Below are 22845 nucleotides of genomic sequence, written 5' to 3' on the forward strand. Positions count from 1 at the left end.
CTGTCTTGCTTTAAGATTGAGGCTGTGAGTCATTGAATCTAGGCACAACAGACTGAATGAAATAAGGCAGGCATGCCAGTGAGTGATGAGTTCAGAGAGGGCTGCTTATGCCCTACCCCTTGGGAAAGGAAAAGGAGGAGAAGAAATAACTGGCAGGGGCATGGTGGCTGAATGGGGATGTAGTCAGTGTTCCAACAGACCACAGGGCTTTTGAAGAACATTGATAAAGGGACTATTCAAAGAGGTGCGAACAGAGAAAGGGAGCCAAGGGAGGTAGGAGTAAGATTGTGGGCATTCTCCATGACATCAGAAAGCCAGGAAGGGCCAGGACTGAGACAAGGAGAAGGGAAAGTGTGCTTCTGGAGCCTAGAGCCAAGAGCAACTGGAGCCCGGCTGCAGGGTGACTGACAGCATAGGAGCTATGGCTTGCATGTCCTGACAAAACCACTGGTTGACCGTAGGAAGGGGTCAGGGGAGGAAATTCCTCCACCTTTCTCCTCCCATTTCCCTGGTCTCTTAGTAGAGTCTCCTCTTGTGTGAAACCAGTGAACCAACCATCGGCCAGAGAGAGCAAGAAAGACCTGTTAGGTGGCATTGGCAGTGAGTCAGAGCAAGGCTCAGAACTGATTGAGGTGAGGGACACTTGCAATTCAATCCTTTTATAAAACTCTGTACAAGCATAGGCTTTGAGTGCCTCAGAGAGAAAATAGACATGTGCAGACAGAATCGCTGGCATGAAAAAAGACAGTTGAAAAATCTGTCCAGGTCTAGGGTAGGAGCTGAGAGTAGATGCTCCGAATTTCACAGAGACGACTTACCAGAATGGTGGTGACAATGAGGGTTCGGTTGGCCAGCGAATCCGTGATGTTATTGGACCTGTCTTTGTTGCCATCGGTCATGTTGAGCCCACTGTTGGAGTTCCAAATCCCAATCTACACAAGACACAGCACATCAGAGGCTGCCGGCTCTCCAAGTCGGCATGTACACCAGAGGCCCCTTCTATACCAGGAATGGGCACAAAAGCTCACAGTCTGGGACACCAGACATCACAGTGGAAGCTACTAAATGTGGGAAGATGAAACAATGGAAGAGTGAGTGTGTAGACAGAACAGGAGGAATCTGTGCTATTTGGGGCAGAAATGGGAGAAGTCTTTCTCGTTGTCATTTGTTTTTACTTTATGAAGCTGATTGTTCTTTAAATGAAAAAAAAAATCTAAGAATTCTTCAGTAACTCTCAGATTTTTCTTCCAACATGTATTTGTTGGGCACCTACCTCTGTGTCATGGCTAGACGTTGGAGGATGGAGCAGTATAAGAATAGATAAAACATTCTGCGTTTGTGGAGATGATGTTCTACAGTATCATCAGTTTCTTTAAAATTCATGAAGAATGGGTTGGAGGGAGCAGGGAGATAGTGAGGAGACTGGGCACCAGAAAAGGAAAGATAAATGGGAGAAACGTGGGTGAGAAGCAGACAGAGCTTTGGGCCTATCACTGAGGAGCCAGTGCCAGGCAGGAGAAGCTTCGTGTACCCCCCAAGAGGACTTGGCTCACACCTGTCATAACATCTAAGTCTCCTGTTATTATCCGTTTGCTTGTCTTCTGTGCTCACTTGTCCATGAACTCCTGCAGTGAGGATACTCACTTTTACTGTTCATTGATCTTTCAGTCACAGAACCAACTACAGCTATTGGCATTTTCTGAAGTCCACTGCTTTTAAAATATAATGATCTCTGATTTTCTCCAATGGCTTAGCCATTCCTAGGTTATTATGCCCTGAAGAAACACAGGTTGAGCCCCCCTCATCCAAAATCTAAAATATTCCCAAAACACAAACTCAAGGGGCTCTGACATAACAAAAATTCTATCCAGTGGAAAATTCCATACCTGACCTCACGGGATGTGTCTCAGTTCCAGCAGGTACATTAAAACTGTTGCATATGATTACCTTCAGGCCATGTGTATAAGGTATATGTCAAAAAAGCAATTTTTTTTTTTTTTTTTTTAGTTTTGGGTCTCATTCCAAAACACTCATTATATGTATGTAGGTGTTCCAAAATAAAAATCCATAATCCAAAAACATTTTTGTCCCAAGCACTTTGGACGAGGGATACTCAACCTATATACTGATTTCTTTAGCCTTTGTGGAAACACAGAATATAAACCTTAGGGAAGTGAGCTATTTGAGTCCTATAGGCATTTACTGGTAGGCAGCCTTTTGAGATGGAATATTAGTGTGTTTGAGTATCAGGCAGAAGCAGGCAGTTGCTAAGTGACCTTGGACCTGATGCTAACCCTTCTGAGCTTTGTTTTCTTTTTTTTCTTTTTAACTGTAAATACTGAGAATATCAAATGAAATGATGTATGAGAAAGTGCTGGTGTGTATATAGAGCTGCAGAAATGTTAATAATAAAGGACATCTAAATAACTGTCCCAGGAATTTCTTCAGGCTGGCCTTGTTGTGAAAGAATTGGGAATTGTTAGTGAATGATTTTTAAAATTTAGAAGATGATAAAATAAAGAATCTATGATAAATAGGTCCAGTTATAGGAACACTAACACTTGAACATATCTGGGATAGGTAGCGGGGATCTATGCTCGATTTCCTCAGTGAGAAGACACTGGGCTAGCTTAACAGTGAGCTTTGAAGACAGACTTTCATCCAAATCCTAGCTTTGCAGCTAACCAGCTGTGTGACCTTGGAGAAAGTTACTTAACCCTTCTGTGCCTCAATTTCCTCACTAACAGAATATTTATATTAGGGTTTTTCTGATGACTAAACAACATATCATATGTGAAAGTGTTAGGCGCCTTCCATCTTGACCTTTTTCTATCTTTATTTTGATTTGCTGCCTATATTTGATTACTGTCTAAATTCATTTGGCTTGGCAAGAATCCTTTTTAGAGACAGAAATGCTTTGAGAAAGTTTCAAAGTCTATCAAACATTCACATATTAGTGTAAGCTATTTCAAATCCACTTTTTCCCCTTTGGTATTTAATTAGGATTACTTGATTGGAGAAATAAAGAAAAAGGTAGAGGTAAATGCAAATTTGGAAGTAGATTCTGCATTTGAAAAACATTGTGGCACTATATAAAGAAAGGGTGTGAGAGGTGGGATTGGGAGGTAGACCAGCACTCTTAGCGACCATTCAGTATTCCCAGGGCCTCTGGTGGTGCTTGTCTCCTGGAATGTGCTCAACATTATCTGTTGATTGAAGAATCTTCAGTGTTCCTTACCTAACCTTAAGCCCAGGAAATGGGACATTTTCTTCTCAATCTCTTCCCTTCCTCCTACTTTTCTGAAGCACAGACACTTGCTTCTAGGAAACAACTCAGACTGAATACATTTGTCTATTGGCTTTCTTTCAAAGTTTTGTTCTAGGTTGTGAGCAATGAACTTATAACTCCATGAAGACTGTATGTAAATTGGGCCCTGGGTAGAATTTCGATTAAACCTTGACATGGGCACTGAGGAGAAAGGGACCTGATTTTTAATTAAGTAACCATTGAAGGGTGGAAAACATGTTTTTAAACACTTAGCTTAGAGATAGAGTGTGTTCTCTAACTCATTTTCATTAATGTGTGTGTGTGCATTTCAAGGAAGTATTTTTGCAATAGTTTTCATTTTTGAAAATGGTGGCTTTAATGGTCTTTCAGTTTCATTCCCTTCTAAAATAAAACTTGAAATTGTAGACAAATATATGTCACAGCTTAACATCTGGCTTTTCCTGCTTCTACTATCCTCAGTAAAAGTTCAGAAGGTAAGAGATTATTGCCGCTGCCTTTTCAATCAACTAAGTCCCAGGGTCCCAATAGTGCGAATTTTCCTCCATAAAATGAAAGGAAGGAAACTATTTTTTTTTCCTACTAGCTGTATAACAGAAGAGCCTTTAAATGTAAATGAAAAGAGTAGCAAAATATAGTAAAGGTCAGGCTATTCTGGGGAAGTAAACAATATTCACATGCAATTTGAATGACCTCAGCCTTCTGTTTTTAAACCCTTCAGTCAGCAAAACCAAGAGCACGGTGTGTTTGTGTGTGAGAGCACACGTGTGCACATGCATGTTTGTGTCTTTTAAACTTAAGTTGTCAACTGATTTTACCTGCTAATTGAAATAAATGAACAGGTGGTCAGCCAATGAACATCTCTTTCTGAAGACATGAGATCCCGTGATGTACCTCCCATGCAGGGAGGTACAGTTACCCAAATGCCTAGACACTGGCATCTCGGGCTTGTGTTGTGACCTTGGGGGAGGGCCTCCAGGAAGCAGAATCTCAATTTTCAAACTGTATAGTGAAAGCAGACAGCAGTAATTGGCCAGTGAGAGGTAATGGAGGGTGGATCAATTATTTGTGGGGAGGCACACTCAAAACCTAAATTGTCTGGCCTGCCTTCTCTCACTCTGTACAAATTGGCAGGAGGCCCCAGTCATTTGTTATCCAGGACATCTGAGGGAAGCGTTGAAAAGGAATTCTCAGAGGACACTTAGCAAACTCTAAAAAAAGTGGCGCGACCAAAGGGTGTTCACTAGTTTCTATATTTTCCACACCTAGAGAGGGATTCACATAAAGGCAGAATTCAAAATTGCTGAGTGAAATGATCAAGTATTTACCAGTGGCAAAAATGAAGTTCATCTGCCTTTTTTTGTTGTTGTTTGTGGTACTGAGGATTGAACCCAAGGCTGCTCTACCACTGAGCTACACCCAAGTCCTGCTTATTTTCTTTTTGAGACAAGGTCTCCCTGAGTTGCCTAAGCTGATCTTGAACTTGTGATCCTTCTGCCTCAGCCTCTTGAGTGGCTGAGATTATAGGCCTGTACCACTGGGCCCAGCTATTATTCCACATCCCTCTTTTGGAAAGAATTTCAGGTGAACTACTCTGAATTTTTAAAGGTGAGAGTGCCATAATAGCTTTTGAAATTTGAATATGATGGCAGTGAATCCTTCTTTTTTCGGATGGACTCTTCTTGGCAGAGTGCAGTGTGTCTGAAAGGGCCCCTCTGCTAGAGCCCTGGATATTGTGAATTGCTGAAAAACAGTCATAACACAAAACAGCACACCACAGCATAGAAAGCTAACAGGGTGGGCAATGAGGGGGCATTAGGAAGGATGAAGACTACGGGTGTGGATGAGCAAGGTCAAGAGGTTACATCCCTGGGATGTGGCATGGATATTGCAGTTTAGTGGCAAACAGAGGACATTTCCCCTCCCCCATGTACAATTGCAGAGATTGGATTCCATTCTCTAGGGTATTTGGTTTGGATTAATTCAACACTGCATAAAGTGCCTGGAGTCTCAAGCTGGATTAGTGTAATCAGTTGCTTTCTGGATGCCACTAAGGGTCATCTATTCACTAGCAATGAGGAAACTAGTTCGCCTTCTATGTGTCTTTAGTAGTCTGGTTCATTGAAGATTAAAACAAGGTCATTAAATGCATGCTTTTTAAAACTTAAAAGGGGGCGATTTCAAGCTGAACACTATCTGCTGAATACTACCAGGGGAGAGAAAAGTTTTTGGCTATGGGGAAAAACTGCTTACTCTTTCTGTGACTCAGCTGATAATTCAAAAGATGAAAGTGAACCTGACAAACTGTTTAAATTGAACAACCTGAAGTAATTTAAGGTCCATCCATCAGTCAACAGACTTTCAGCATGTAGTTTTAAAGAGACAGGTGGAAGGGAAGAGAAAGAAGGAAAAGACAATGCAGTGCTTTCCTATCCTGGGAAGTTTTTCCATTCTAAATGTTTTTCATAGCGACATTTGCTTATATAAATCTAAGTGCATTCATTGGCAATATGAGACTGTTCCATAAACTATGAAGTAGTAGGTATGATTATTTATAAGATCATCTAATTTCCTTTCCAAAGTTTACAATGCTTTTGTCCTCTGGAAACTGTAGTTCTAAAATAAATTGCGAGACAATATGCCGTGGCATAGATGCCTTGCAAAACAAAGCTCATAGGAAAGAGGAATTTCTGAAAATCGCTCATATTTTGCCATAGTGACATTCAAGGAGATGTCCCAACCTTCTGAGAATGGAACCTATCTAACTAGTCAGATGGATCAAATCTATTGTTGTTTTCATTCCCTTTAGGGGAAATATTTAGTGATATGAGAAGGAATATAAATGGACCATTGTTTGCTTTAGGTTGAAGCTACCTGTTTTTGTCCTAACAGCAACTAATCCTGCCTGGGAGAAATGATCTAGTGGGGGGAGATATTTAGCCCTTCATTATTTAACCCATCACAAGTCAGTCTTAACTCTTGGGTAGTGTTGAGCAAGAATACATTCAATCACCCCCTCTCCCTTTATATAGATTATCACCTCTAAACTGCAATGGAGAGCTACTGGTCTGGCACAAGTGGAAGGGAGCAGGCTTTCCGTGGGTGTTCCCCACCCCACCCCAGGTTTCCTGCAATTTTTATCAGAGTACAAACCTTCTTCCACACTTTAAACAAGTGCTTAGACACTTCTCCAGCAGCCTTGGTTTACAGAGGGAAAAATAAAAATAGCACTGAATTAAAATGGCGCACAGAACCCAAAAGGAACATGGTGTAGGAACACTAAGTTCACATTTTCCACCTGTCATTTGGAATTTTGCATCTTAATTCAACATTAAGCCTGATAATGAGTACAAAAGTGAGATGAATCAAAACTTGGGTTTCCCAGAATTTGGTGGTAAGACTCGGTTAATTTTTACTTTTCCTTTCACACACAAAAAACCCCACAAAAAACAGAAACAAAAACAAAAACAACAACAAAAAAAAGAATTAAAGCACTTTTAATATACACAGCTATGCTGCAGCATTAAAGTATCTCCCCTGTTTAAAAAGATTTGCTGAAGGTATTTGTAACTAAATCAGTGAGTTGCACAGGTACACACACACACACACACACACACACTATTCCTAAGTTACACAAAGGAGCATACTTGGGGACTTTTATTCTTTGTTTATGGGTTTCCAGGCATTAGAAACTTGAGTGTAAGTGAGAAATGGGATTTTTCTAATTATTTTCCTTGTGGACCTTGAGAGAGGCTGACATGGAAAGAGTTTGCATGTCCTCCCCCCGGCTCCTGAGAGATGTGTTGGCTTTCCCCATTGCCTTAAGGCCCAATCAGCCTTTGCAGGAATTGAGCCCATGTCACCTGAAGAAAGAAAAGTTATTGCAAACAATGATGAGATAAGAAACAAACAGAAACACTTCCATCTAATTCCATTTTGCCGGTGATGGAAAAACACCAATTAGAATGTGCATGATATTGCAGAGTATAGATAGCTGTGAAGGCCGAACAATAGCTCCATCTACTTCATCATCCAGCTGAGCCAAAAAGATGTTTCCTTAACAGCTTTTCTTCCTCCTTCAGTGCTGAACATTTAGAGGAGAGAAGGGGAGGAAGGGGTGCGTCTAGAGAAGCAGACATTTTCTTTAAAAGTATTATAGGCTTTTAGACCAAAGTGAGTACTCTTTTCTTTTGCTTCCTCCAGCCTGAATCCCACATGTCGTTGTGGAGACTGGGCGGGTGCCCTGTGCTATTAAACCAGCAGAGGAGCAGATCCGAATGCAGCAGAAGAAAGAGGGAGACAGCAGCATTTTTGAACTGGGAAACGTGCATGTAAATTGTGTACTCTCAAAACTGCAACTAATTATTTTCCTCAAATATTTCAACATCGGGCTGGGGAAATAGCTCAGTCAGTTGGTAGAGTGCTTGCCTTGCAAGCACAAGGCCCTGGGTTCGATTCCCAGCACCGCAAAAAAAAAAAAAAAGAAAAAATATTTCAACATCAACGATAACCTTCTAGTACATTCAACTGAATTAATGCTATTCTGGGGGGTTGTTAGAATCTGCAAAAACAAAACAAAGAAACAAACAAAATGTATCTCATTTAACAAAAGCAATAAAACAGAAATGAAAACACCTTATTAAAAAAATTAACCCAACTATTGCAAACTAAGTAAGCAATCTATTGCTTTCAAAGCCATTCTTACATTAAGCACACCATTGTGTTCATGACCATAAAAATGTTGCAGAGTTTTGATGCTCAGATGATTGTTTTGGGGGATTCAAAAATCTTTTTTTTTTCTTTATGGTCCTAAAGGGAAAAATCTTCAAAATTTACATGTTAATTCCAATTTGTAGTCATTGATACATGCAGTATCAATATTAAAATTGATAAAATAAAATCTACTGAGTAGCCAAACTAATTTTCCCCCCAAGATGAGGTCTTACTACATTTCCGGGCTTGTCTAATACTTGAGATTCTCCTGCCAAACTTTTGAGAAAATAAGATTACAGGCAGTGGTGTGTGTGTGTGTGTGTGTGTGTGTGTGTGTGTCTGTGTGTGTGGAGGGGGACAATTATTGGAATTATTTTATCATTATTAACTGAATAGCTTACATTTGTGTTACACTAAATACTAACTACAACAAAACTTTAAACTTTGCGATGGAGAGTTACAGCTAAAATAATCTTAAAGTAAAAATCCAACATTAAAGTTAAATTTTTTTTTTTAGCATTTGTCCTAAAATTAAGAATGCAAACTTGCATCAGTAAGTATCTTCTACCCTACTTTATTCCAACCCTCTGTCACCAATCTTAAAATAGAATGCAGTTAAAATAAATTTCTGAGCAACCCTTGGATGCCATTCCATAGATAAGTCATTGACAGTTTCTGACTTCCCAAGTCTAGAAACAATTTCTTAAAACCTTTGAGAAAAAGGCCTAGTTGTACCCACCCATAGAGTTACATAGGTAATAAGGATGCATACTTGCCATATAAACCAAACACTGATAAGCATTAATTAGCATTGCTATTAGTAGCACATGTATGATGCATATGTATATCAATGTCTATTTGTAGATCAGGGAGAATGATCTAGAACACTGGATGTGAATGGACATACTCAGAGTAGCACTTTTCATTCCCTCACTCACCTGTTCAATTTAGCAAAATGACTGTGCACTGTTCTTTAATCAGTTCATTAATTTACTTATTTATTATCGAGGAGGTTACCTTTTCAGTTCCTTCCTCTTTGAGACTAATAATGTCCAGATCAAAATCCTTCCGCAGGCCATCGGTCTTATTGAAGGTGATTCTCCCGGTCAATCCATCCCACCGAGCCTGTAGACAAAAGGCATGTGGCATTACCACTTAACACAGCACGATCTCAGGACCTTCGAAACTGCAGTACCTCAAGTTCACTGCATCCAGTCATTTGGCTTCGTCACACTGTTGCAAGTCATGGCATTGGTCCAGTGACAAAAAACAGAATGTGTCACCATTTTATTAGCACTCACTTATTTTGTCAGTCCTAACATCTTAACCCCAGTCAAACCTGTAAGGGTGGCAACCTAAATGGGCAGTGTGGAAAAAAAAATTACTGCATCACAGTCTGTAGTTGGAATAAGGAAAGCCTTGGAGGTCATGATATTTCATTTTCCAAGGTCCATTCAAACCCCCTTTCAGCTACTGCCAAGGGAAAGTGCCTCTTCCTGTTTCTCTGTGAAGAAGTCACAGACCAACATTGCATTATTGGGTGTTTGTGATCTAAATGGTGTTCTAATGGAATGTGTGCATTGCAGTTTCCTATGCAACAGATTTTCACAGACTCAGTCAATTAAAACAGCAGACATTTATTCTCCCACAGTTCTGGGTGAAATCAGTGTCAGTAGAGCTATGTCTCTTCCTGCCTTTGGTGACCACCAGCACTCTTGTGGTCACATCACTCCATGTTCTGCCTCTGTGTACCCATTGCCTCCTCCTCTTCTGTTTGTATGAAAACCCCCTCTGCTTCTCCAAGGACCCCTTGATTGCATTTAGAGCCCACGTGGATAATCCAAGACAATCCACCCATCTCAAGTCCTTACTTAATCGTATATGCAAAATTTTTTTTTTGCACACAAGGGAACATGTGCAGGATCCAGGGATCAAGACTTGGGTGTGTTTTAAGGGAGACCTTATTCCACTTACCACACACATCAACATCATGTCACCATTGTCTACCCTTCATAGAATTCACATTATAAATTTTCGGTGATTTCATTAAATAAAAAACAGTGACCCTTGAAACTCATTTAGTCATTTTTGGTAACCTAGTTATTTTGACTTTGCTTACAAATGGGGATGAAGTAAATATACACTTGTTTTTCTCCCCTCTAACTTCGTCAAATTCATCATACAGTTGTAAAATGTAGAGATCCTAAAGAATTATGCTGTATTTTCAGTTGTTTACATCATATACACGTACTGAAGGCAGTTATCCATTTGGCCAAGAGGCAGGTGGTGCGTGGAGAGAGAACACAAGATATCTACAGAAGTGGGTTTGAATCTAGGAAGCATGACTCCATGTAAGTCACTTAACCCGAACCCAGTTTATCTCAGACTTCAGTGTTCAATCCATGAAATGATTTTGTGAGGATTAAATGGAACTTAACATAACATTCCTAACATCATATAACATTCCTAACATAACATTTCATTCCTCACACAATGAAATCATTTTAAATTTTAACAATTATTATTTTTACCACCAACTTTCTTTCCTTTCCACTTTCATAACTCTAGAGTTTGGATATTACCTACATGTCAGGATTCACACATCTGCTCTTTATTGGTCTCTACCGTATTTCATTATGCAAATCACCATCAGATTCATTGTCCCAAAATACAATTTTCATATTCATGTTGCTTTCCCCAGCATATAAACCATATTATAGATTCAGGACACCTGCAAATCAGTCTGAACCTTGACTTTCCATTGGACATTATGATGATTAATTTTATGTGAACTTAACTGGGTCACAGGACCTCCAGATATTTAGTTAAATATTATTTCTGGGTGTATCTGTGAGGATATTTGCAGAACAGATTAGTGTTTGAATTGGTAGACTGAGTAAAGCATATTTCCCCCAATGTGGGTGAGCACCACCCAATCCATTGAGGGCCTCAGTAGAACAAGACAACAGAAAAAGGGAGAATCCCACTCTGTCCGGCTGTTGGAGCTAGATCATCAGTCTTCTGCTCTCAAATTGGAATTTCTTATTGGGCTCCTGGTTCTCTAGCTTTCAGCCTCGAACTGGTACTACCCCACCAACTCTCATGGGGTCTCCAATTTGCCCACAGCAGATCCTGGGACTTCTTAGCCTCCATGATTGTATGAGCCAGTTTCTTATAACAGATCTCTTTATATATATTTGTGTATTATAGTGATCTGTTTTTCTGAAGATTGTCAAATAATATAGAGGTCTTTCAAAATTTTGCCTAACTTACCTTTCCAGAGTTTTCTACCATGGCTCCCCTCTGCACAGTTCCATAAAGATATTTAATGTAATTGGCAGGCTTGGTCTCTCCGGCCCTTGTGCATTTGCTCATCAGTCTGCCCAACCCCTATCCATTCTTGTATTATTGTACAATTTTGGTTCAGAGTCACAGTTTTCCCTTCAAAGCACAGTGCCCCAGCCTACACCACACTGACCAGTATTGCTTTGTGACTTCACTTATAGTTTTGTATTTAGTACTACTTGCTCTTACATGTCTGAGTTTGGAATTCCTTATAGCCTCAGATGGATTGGAATCTTGAAACAAAACACAGGTTTCTTTCTAAATTATAGTCTCCCTAGCATTTAGCAAAATGACATAGCTCTTAGGTGATTGAATTCTTTTTGCTCTAATTTGTTGCAAAACAAAATTGAACTCCATTAGCAAATTTTATTCTTTTGTCTTCTTTCAGCTCTCTTTCTCTTGCTTTAAACCTACAACTCCTCAATTTATAATCCCATCTAAAAATGGTGAAAATACCCCTGACTTGGAATCATGAAACCAAGTTTAGTCTTAATGCTGTGACAACGCTGTGTAACCCTGACTGAATCATTTTGCTCTCCTTCAGGCCACCGAGGAATACTATATTAAGTGAATAAGATGAGAATTCTACGAAAGTAAAGACGTTTCCATAGAGATATTTAATGTCATTGGCAATCACTTGTTGAGTACCTATGACTGCAGTTACCATCCTCAGGTTTACAGGTAAAACATACTGCTCTCTGGTTGGGAGAGAAAAGAGATTCATTCTGCCCCCCCCCCCTCACTATTAATTCATTTGGAAGACGTTTATATATTGAGCATCTTCTCTGTGTCAGAGGCTTTGCTAAGAATACAGGGACTCGCAGTTTACCGGTTAGTAAGAACAAGCACATTAACAAATTATAACAGAGTGCCAACAGTGTGAGGATAAAGGTTTGCAAAGAGTATTGAAGAAAGGAGCAAGAAGGAAAAGCACTAATTCCAGCTACAGGGACAGAAAAAGCCAGCAAAAGTCTCCTGGGGGCAAGGATACCTGGACTCTCAAAGGACTTGATGTTGGCCAAGCAAAGATTCCTAGCCTGGATAAAAGTTTGAAATGAAGACTAAATTTTAAGTTTGCCTGGGTCTACAATGTAGGGTAAGGAATGGTGAGAAATGAGTCTACGAAGGCAGGTAAGTACCTGCTCATAAAGGTGTTATGAATCATACTAGTTTGCTTGGACATTGCTCTGTAGACATGTGGGGATCACTGGAGTGTTTTAAGCATAGAAGTGTCATGCTCATATGTGCATTATAGGGTGATCATTTTAGCAGAATTAGGGAGGATAAGTTGGAGACGGTCAAGAGTATAAGCAGGGAGTTAGTTAGCAGGAAGTTCTCATAGAATAAAATTTATAGAACCAAATTTATATGCCCACATATGAACAGAAAAATAGACACAACTCTTCATTTCCCTGTTCCACTAACTTGCACACCATTAAATATCAATGGGAATAGTTCCACAGTAGAATGGGCAGAGTTTCGTAAAGATGTGGTACGAAGTCAATCTGAAAGTCAAGAACCAACAAAATTTACTAGTATATTTTCTGGTTACCATTTGGATACAATGGATATCACAACATAAATACAATCCTGGAAGTTAAATCAATGCCAGGAAATGAGACATCGACAAGAAAATGCTCCAACATTTTTATCTAGCGGTCTAGATGGTGAACTGGATGGGAGTTGTTCAAAAACTATAGCACACAGAAAGAGCTGCTTTTTTGGATACTAGGACTTAGTCCCCAGAGTTCATTTCCAAGGGATCCCATTACACTGAACACCAGAATTAACTTTAGAAATGAGATGACGTGCTTTTGTTGTCAGTGGTAGCACCTGAGACTACACTGGCTGAGATATGGGAAGCAAGTCTTTGTGGCAGGATAAAAGCCATCAGCAACACACATGGAAGCAAGGAGTGTCCTCCTGTGCATATTTAGGAGACTCCTTGCATCTTTTCCCACCCCATCAAATCCCAATTTTACTCTTTGGACTCTGGTCGGTCCCCCTTCTTATTTTGTAAACCAAAGCCGGCTTTGTGGATTGATGGGTTAAATCACAGCTGCAAAAATAAGCTGCTATATTAGGGTTTCAGCAAGTGCCTGATGATTGCTGAGAGCAATTTCTCTAAGTCTTTGGGTCAGTAGAAATCTCTACCATGTTAGGGGCTTCCATGAAGTCATTTTCCAGGCCCTTTCTTCATACTTGTGAGCAATGTGCAGTTCTAACCCTCGTCCATATCTGTTTGGAAAGAAGTAGTTAGCTTCATTAAGTTCTACAAGATTTTCAGAAAGCTTTTTCTTAAAGACAAATTTTCTTTTATGGAGATCATGTGGTGAGTCAATTTGGTACATTGTCAGAATTTACGGGGCTTTCTGAAAATGTACAGAATTGGTAGCTTTCTTCTCTTGATGTAGCATATAGCTCATAGCAGGGTTTTAAAACACAGTTCTGAAATCTAATTTCATTTCCATGAAGTGTGTCTATTGTGTCACTTTGTATGGATTCTGTTGTATTGGTTTTATTCTTGAACTTGGTGTTCCAATTCCTAGTGCAGAATAAATCCTACTTCTTGCTTTCCTCTCTGCTCATCTAAGTGGCAAAAATGTTCCCTTTTCATGCTCTGACAATACTTCCTTCCCTGCCTCAAATATCTACAAAGACTCCCTGCCTGATTCTTTACTGAACTGTACTGTTTGATCTTCAAAGTCAAGTTTCCTTACTGCTACAATGACCCGTATTTTCCTGCCACTGCTTGTTCTAAATAAGTTGTATTTCCATATACATTCTTTGTTTATTTGCAAACTAGTTGTTGATAATTATTTCCCAATTACCAACAGAACTATTGATTATAATGACTAATTCCTAGAAATGATAAATAAAATCCATAAGGACTCCATTTTCTGGGACAAGGCTGAAGCATATACAATTTATATAATGATATATAATTATATTATTCATAATTACAATTTGTTTGCCTCATGTAGAACATTTGCAGAGCAATTATAGTACACTTAACTGAAAACAATGCTTAAACAATTGTCCCTATTTTAGGAAATAACTTTAATATCTACCCTCTTAGGCTTCTTGACAATAATTGCTTAATAGCAACTAAATCAAATGGTGTGACTCTTTTTCTTTTCTTTTATTGGATACACAGAAAAAAAAAGGAATCAAGAAGTGGAAGAAGATACACACTTTCTTCATATTTCTCTTTGAATCACATATATAACTGCTTCAAAATTGTACTTTGACTGTTTTAGAGATTATCCTACCAAGATGTCCAAATACACTCACCCACTGAGCTAACTTTGTGGGTCATTTAAACTTAGAAACATGTTTTTTTTCCCCTTTCAGTCCTTAAGCAAACCTGAGTAATGGAATTAATTTGTTCTGTTCTCTTTTCTCTTCCCTACTCTTTCCTTTTCTTCTGATTATGTGTTTCAATGATGATTTTTGGTCTGCCAGTTTAGAACTATCTTACCTAATCTATGACTTTAGTCACTTCTTCTCCATGCCTGGTATCAGATCACTGGCCATCTCCACTGCTTGGTCTGGAGAGCCCTGTGTATCTCAGAAGCCCTGGTTTGGGCCACAACCAAATGTACAGACAAGTGGATATTTGAATGCTGGACCAGTCTCAATAGCATTGCCAGAGGGCTGCTGTGTTTGAGAATCTGGTTTGCACATGGCTCATAAGTCTTTTTCCACTGGGGGCCATGATGATGGACTGAGGTTGCAGAACTAGAGCTGCAATACTCAATAGCTGTGCCCACATCTGGAAATGGGAAAAAAAGTCTTTGCCCCTCATGGCATGAGCATGCAAAACACGCCTAACTCAGAAGCTAATAATACAGCAGGTAGTAAAACCTGCCAAATTAAAGAACTACTGTTTTTATGGTTAACATATTTGATTGTTTATGTCAGTATTTCCAGGATTCATGATACAGAGAAACCGAAGTTTTAATACATTATGTTACACTTGAAAAAAATCATAGACGTCACTCTCTCAGAAGCATTTTTGCATAAAAACCCCAAGTTCATGTAACCCAAGTGCATTTTTTACCATATTTAATTGATTTTTAAACATTACCTTAAATACCCATTATGTACCTTTCCCCTAATTCTATCAGTGTGAATTATATTTCAAGTGCACATTTATTTACATATTTGCCTTTTATTTCCTGATGAAAGAGGCCAGTGAATATAAAGTCCCTAAATTTCTTATGCTGATTTACTGATTAGATAAGCTAGCATTGCCACATAATGTCTAAAATGAAGATGTAAGATTTTGTATGTAATCATATTGAATTAGAATCCTGATAAGTCTTTTACATCAACAGAAATTATGCTTTGTGATGTATTGGTTTAAACTTAATTTCCAAATTTCCTCTTAAGCTTAAGATCTTGAACTATCATTAAACTAAGTTAATTTGTATAAATCTTTGGATATCCGGAAAGTTTCTTAGTAAGAGATAATGTTGGTATATTTCTTATCATATGTGTGTTTATGTTTATATAGGTATTCTATAATCAAATATATCATTACTTTTTCAGGTAAGCTATAATCGTGGGTCATGTTAATGAACATGTTTATTTTTGTTGCTATGAAAAGGTGTTCAAAGTATTATGAGTTTTTGTATGGAGTTGTATTATGTGTGCTCATGTGTTAAAGTTAATGAGCTATACTTCTATTTGTAAGGTGAAAAATGTTCTAAATTATGAAAAGTATAGGTAATAGAAAAGCATGAGTGTGCATAGTATACAAGATTTGAGGAAACTGAATTTCATTTGCTTTAGAGTAAAAAAGTATGTTAAAAAAGTATGTTAACCTAAAGTTCCACCATTCTTCTCTCACTCCCCACACCCTCACTCCCATTATATATCATTCTTCACTTATCAGGGAAAACATTCGCCTTTGGTTTTTTGGGATTGGCTTATTGGGTATGAAAAATGGTGGAATGAGACAGACATCATTACCCTATGTACATGTATGATTACATGAATGGTACGAATCTACATTGTGCACAACCGTAGAAATGAAATGACATGCCCCATTTGTGTACAATGAATCAAAATGCAGTCTGTAAAAAATTAAAAGGTAATAAAAATAAAACATATATATATAAAATAAAAAAAATTTTAATAAAGAAAAAAAAGTATGTTAAAATGTTGGTAAAGATTACCTAGCTTTGTTGCAATTACTAATAAGATTCATATTTTAAGTTTTGTGAATTTTTTCCTGTCAAATACTAATTAATGCAAAACTAGAGTTTTGTTTTCTCTCTTCCAAAATAACAACTTCTTCTAGAATATTTAAGAAAACATAAAAGTTTATGGTTTACCTTCTGTGTAACCTGCTCAGACAGACTTTCCTTTCCTCTGTACAAGTGGTTTCTGCTTTAGCCCCATATTCATCTGAGGATTTTTCTGAAAGCTATAGTCAGGAAACTGAACCTTTGTCAAAGCATGGCAGCCTCAGAGCCTCACGGAAAGATGGCACCAGATGCCCTTACCTGTTGGTACTTTAAGAGTCATTGGCACAGACTTTGGAGCTCAAGGTAACATCACTTAGACAACTTATATACTACTATGTATAGTACAAGTACTATATGCTATACACTATACTGAATATTCTAATATACCAGTATTGTCTATATTTGAGAACAAATCTCATTTTTTGAGTACAGCAAACAGACTATTAAAAAACAAATGTTCAAATGTGGAATCAAGGTACAAAAATCTCAGAAAACTCCTTTTTTATTTTTTCTATGGTTTACAAGACTGAGATATTTACAGGTGATAAGGAAAATTATTTCCTGGAAAATCAGGAAATCCATCAGATGTTGGCACTTCAATAAGAGTTAAACTCACTAAAATGTACAGGTACTATACAAATAGCAGGCAAATGAATTTCTCTTCTCTCCCCTCCCCTCCCCCCTCCCCTTCACTCCTCTCTTCTTTCTTTCTTTCTTTCTTTCTCTTTCTTTCTTTCTTTCTTTCTTTCTTTCTTTCTTTCTTTCTTTCTTTCTCTCTCTCTCTCTCTCTCTCTCTCTCTCTCTCTCTCTCTCTCTCTCTCTCTCTTTCTTCACTGGGGATTGAACCCAAAGACCCCTGAGCTACTTCCCAGCCCTTTTCACTTAATTTTGTGGCAGGGTCTTGCTAAGTTGCCCAGACTGGCCTTGAACTAGCTATCCTCCTGCCTTAGTCTCCTGAGTCCAGGATCATAGGTGTGCACTTCTGCACCCAGCTTGCATTTCTTGAATATAGTTTCGTACCCATCTGAGGTAGGGTGAATGATACCTTTCCCACTCCCAATGTCCATGTGTCAATCACTAAATCTAGGATGTATCGAAAAGGACTATGCAGATGTGATCAGGTTAAGGACTTATGCAGGAGTGCAATGTCATCACACATGTTTGACAGGGGTCCAGAAGATGTGAGACAGACAGAAGGTGAGATGAGGACAAAAGTAGAGGACAGAGGGAAGAGCTGGAAGATGCTACCTGGTCCTGTTTGGCTTTGGAGAGATAGAAAAGGGGCAAGGATCACAAAAGACTTCAAAGAGCTAGGCAAAGCAAAGGAAGTGACTTTTCCTTAGAGCCTTCAGAAGGAATTGGCCCTGCCAGCACCTTGACTTTGGCCCCATGACCTCTGTGTCAGATTTCTGACCTCCAGAACTGTCAGAGAATGCATTTGTGTCATATTACACCATTAGTGTGGTATTTTATGTAAGTAGTAATAGGAAATCAATATAACTTAGAATAAAAAACCAATAACAACCAAAACACATCTGGAAAAAGAGAGACTTTTAAAAATACAGTCCAGAGAGTCCTTTCAAAATTTCCAGTATGTTATTTTTCCGGCCTTAGTAGTAGCTCAAAACAGTAACTCTGAGTTTACCATCCAAATAGTCCTATGTAGTTAAATAACATCTTTTATTGACCCCATGTAAATTAATCAGGTCCAAACACACTGACAACAGGCTCCTTGTAATATGAATAATCTTTGGAGACTATTTATGATACAACAGGGGACTGTGGAAAAAACTATCTAAAATTTAGAAATAAAATTAAAGAATGACTGTGTGTTCTTTTAAAGTCATTTGGATCATTGTCTAAGGGACCCATCTGGGAATGATTTAATTCTCTAGGGGTTTGTGCTTTTATTATTTTTTACTGTTTAGGGTCAAGACTATGAAACTGCATGTTAACTTATAGACTTTTGTCCAACAGAGATGCAAGTAATTCATTTTTGCTACAAAAGATGACCTCAGAGGTTATAGCTTTGTTGCCCTGTAGGGCCATGATCAGTTTTGTCTCTAAGTCAGCATCTGTATTCCAGCCACTCTCCAGGTGGACTGTATAACCATTTCTCCTTTAATTCTTTGAACCAGTTTTGTGTCCAGATGGTTCAATCATTAAGGAGTTAAGGGCATTTTAGGGACATGCTTACTTTTTACTCGAACCAGAGTCATAATGATAACTTCATGAAATTACATATTGGCAAATGCAAAACAGTAGGCATGTAGTATTGCACTGATATTTAGAACAGTTAGACAAGGTGGGGAGGGCTGGGCCCAGTTGATTGAGGAGGACAGAGCCTCTACAGTTAGTAAAATACCCTGGAGGAAATCAGAACCAGAGGCTCCTCACAATCTTTCTCCTTCGCCATGTTGCATTCCCATGGATAAAATCACAACACAAGTGTGGGGTAATGTTTCCTATTTTACACCCTAACTGTGGATCACATATGGATCATCAGAATATTTTCAAGCCAAAAATAATCGGGGAAATAAATGAAAAAAATTGAATCACCACTAAGATCCAAACATTTCATCATCCTGACTTGCCCAAATTGACATGCTTTAGATCTACAGGTTTCCATCAGCAAGACAGAACTCCTTCACTCCAGCTTCCATGTTCCATTTCTTAGTTTCTTTGTTTTAACTGGCACAGAGCAGCCTGTCCTGAAAAATCAAAGTCACCCTGGATTATCTGGGTGGTCCTAGGGTATCATGACGCTGGAAAGCGCTGATTGCTGGAGGAGAGACAAAGGAAGCTCTTCTCTGCCTCCATTAGGAGAGCTAGAATTAAAGCACAGTATCTGGCTGTTGTGAGGATTCTGGGTAAAAAACTTTCTGGAGAAAGCATCTGAACTCTTGACCTTATGCTAGTTTGGTTGAAATATTTCTAATTTTCCTGCTAGAAAACTGCCTTTCACAGCCCTTCATAACCCTATTCTGTTTGCCAACCGCTGGATTAAATGGATCCCAGGATGGTCCTACTTTTCTGAGATTTCTGTTTTGAATTACCTGTGTGTTGCTGCTCTAAGACTTTTTACCATAAACGCTGGTGACTTCTGCTGACTTAAAATTTAATTGTAAGGCTGCAAACTGTGTTTTAAAGTCCTTTATCTCCAGTCACACAGATATCCTTTCATTGAAACTTCTTTATTTCCCCCATTTTTTGCTATTCCCTCATTTTTAAAAATAAAGTTTCTGTTGTTCTGAGATATCAGTAATACCTTTTTCTAAGGCATGTTGCATGACAATATATGACAGAATTATTTTGTGGTTTAAAAAGCTATATGGAAAATAGCAAACTTTCAGGTAAAACTGGAAGATTTAATAAAATAGTAAATTGATGTGCTTCTATTGGTCCAACTCAAAAAAAATTACATTGCCTTCAAAAGTTAAAAAAAATACTAATAATATATAAGTAATCCATTGATGTTCACATACTGTTCACAAATAAATTTTAGTCATAAGCTAAGCATTGTAAATGAGATATAATTCAATATAATGATAGCTAATTCTAATCATTACCAAGTTTTCAACACTGAATGTGGCGTATCAGGAGAATTGACTTTGAAATCAAATGATGTGAGTTCAAATTTTGTCTTTATCTTTGATTATCTTGGTGTGGAGAGAATCCTGGAACCTGCTGTGTTACTCCATGAAGAAAATAAACACCATCTGGTTGGTACCACTAAAAGGCACAAACCAATAAATAACTTACATGTGCCAACTTATTAAACTAAATCAAGGAGTACTTGGACACTTGGATATCCTAAATCATATCAGGAATGCCAGACATGGGAGCGTATCAACCTCAACAGCTGCAACTCCCTTACTGGAGATTTCTCCTACCCTTGATGACCATGCAAGACCTTCTCCAAGCTGACACTGTGAAACTGCCCTCTGTCCAGCCTTTGGCCTGGAATGAGTTCCTGTGCTTTGAGAGCTCTGGGCCCTGAATAAGTTCTTTGGCTGGTTCCTGATCTTATCTGACCACCTACTGTGACTCTTTGCATTCATAACTGCTCTCTGCCTGTGCTCTCAGTTCAGCCTCCTGAAGGCCAGTGTCTGCCTTAATCCTTTTTTAGCCTTTCTACAACATATACACACAAAAAATTGTGTGAATTTATGATGTGTGACTTGAAACTTGAGTGTTATATACACTAGACATTAAGATTGGAATAAAAGAATTTAGGACTACCAGGTGATGCACAAGTATTTAGTGAATTGCCACCAAAGAAGTGGTGTAGCCTGTGAATTTATTGTTATGCAAAAGATTCTGACATTGCAGAAAGACCCAAACATGTTTGGTCTATGTTAATGACAGCTAATTCAGGATGCTTGGTGGCTCTGGACAAGTTACTTAACTTCTTTAATCTCTACTTGAAAAAAATTAATATTGTCTTCACCTAGGTGTTATAGAGGTAGAAAGACTTAATTCTTCAAAGCACCTAATAGAACACTTCTAGAAAGATTTAATTCTTCAAAGTACCTAACAGAGCACTTCTAAGACAAATCCAGTTCCCTTATTTTCATGGCTTACTTAAGATTTCCTTAACTCTCCACACAGATACATAATTACTCATAGACTGGGTTGTAAAGATCTTTGCTCTGCCTTAGCACCTTTTCTCATCCTGCTCGTTGGTGAAAAACCAACTACCTCCTACATTGTCAATTATATTAATGAAGGGACTCTCACATTTTAAAGGGACCTAAAACCTTTGGAATATTTGAGGTGGAATTTAAGGATTTCCATTTTTTACAAGTTCCTTAGCTGATTTTGGTGAAGAAAATCCTCACCAAAGGGAGGCTAAGGGTCATGGAAATAGGACTTGATATAATTTGCAGCTCCACAGACTTATATTTATTGCCTGTGTTTGCAGGATAACCCTGAGACAGAAATTTGGGGATTCAGAAAAAGAAAGATATACTGAGTCTCAGAAGAGAAGCTCTTAGCAGCCCTTGGAAATCAGGAAATGTCCTTGAAACTTTGAGATGCAAAACAAACATTTGTGAGAAACCTGGTCCATGTCCTACATGAAAAAAGTAACATATTGGGGACTGATGCAAGCACTGGCAAAATTGGTGCAAAATTGTGTAGCTTTACCCTGACTCAACCTCTAATCCAGCCCCTAGCTTCTGTTTGATAAATATTAACACCTCAGACTAAGGGGTTGCTGTTTCTCACTCTTGAGATGGCCTACATTTTCCCTTAAATGTGTATCTGCTTTCCTATGTAAGTCTGTCTGTATCTCTGACTAGCACATGTTGAAATTCTTTTCTGTTAATATGCCAAGAACCCCACTTGTCCTGAATTAAGGCCACTCTCTTCAGGGACTCCTTGGGAGAAAATCCCACCAAACACTTACCAATCAAGCATGGCATCTGATTTCAGCTATGAAGGAGTTTACATTCTGATAATTATGTATTTTTCATCCATCCATCTCTATCTTTCATCTCTCTATCATCTACCTATTAAAGCTATCATTATCCATTTAATCTGTCATTTATTCATTATTACAACTGTAATTATTGATCATCTCTTTAATCTATCACTTATTAAATCATCATCTTTATTTAATCCATCATTCATCTATTAAATCTATCATTATCTGTATACTCTCTCATCTATCCATCTATTAAGTCTATTTTATCTCTCTGTTTGGAGGGAATATTCAGTTGAGCAGTCAATAGTAGCACTGATAAAGGTTTTACAGAACTGGGCATGTAACTGTGACTGGGATGACTAAAATCATTTTTCAAAGAAGAGACTGAACTACCCATTGAAGATAAGTAGGATTAATTGAAAAACTATAAGACTCTTGTTATAGTATTGAACAAGTGAACTATGGTCATGATATTGTTGGACATGTACACATGAGATCCCTTACTCCTATAATCTAGGAGAATCTTAGAAATAATACAGACCACTCTGGGATAATAGTTTTTTTAGGCAACAGATATATAATGCATAATTTTACAGACTCTGGGTGCCATGAATAAATAAGTTTTCCCATAGATCCTTGTGTTAAAATTATTCTGGTGGTCACTATGTCCTTATAGGTTCTCCTCTGGGAATCTGTGTACCAGTCACTTGTATGGCCTCAAACCAATATTTTCCCAGTATTTTCTCAGTGAAGCACTATCCTGGTGATAGTCTAGTTTCTATGACAAGACAATAGCATTCCAAAGCTTGTAATCAGTG

At 38.3% G+C, this 22845-nt stretch overlaps 1 protein-coding gene across 8 annotated transcripts in view; it reads right to left on the minus strand.

Annotated features, from left to right (window-relative positions):
• Positions 1–22845, minus strand: part of Grik1 (glutamate ionotropic receptor kainate type subunit 1) — a 385032-nt gene that overhangs the window by 45408 nt on the left and 316779 nt on the right. For 4 of the 8 annotated variants that reach the window (XM_047563993.1, XM_047563997.1, XM_047563990.1 and 1 more), the window contains exons 8-10: positions 9017–9124; positions 6440–6484; positions 819–932 (exon numbers count right to left, since the gene is read on the minus strand). In XM_047563993.1, the coding sequence (XP_047419949.1) occupies positions 819–932; positions 6440–6484; positions 9017–9124 (267 nt within the window). The remainder of the gene's footprint in view (positions 1–818; positions 933–6439; positions 6485–9016; positions 9125–22845) is intronic. The other 4 variants (XM_047563995.1, XM_047563998.1, XM_047563991.1 and 1 more) reach the window with 1 other exon arrangement.

This window comes from Sciurus carolinensis, chromosome 9, assembly GCF_902686445.1.
Source record: "Sciurus carolinensis chromosome 9, mSciCar1.2, whole genome shotgun sequence".
Classification (NCBI taxonomy): Eukaryota; Metazoa; Chordata; class Mammalia; order Rodentia; family Sciuridae; genus Sciurus; species Sciurus carolinensis.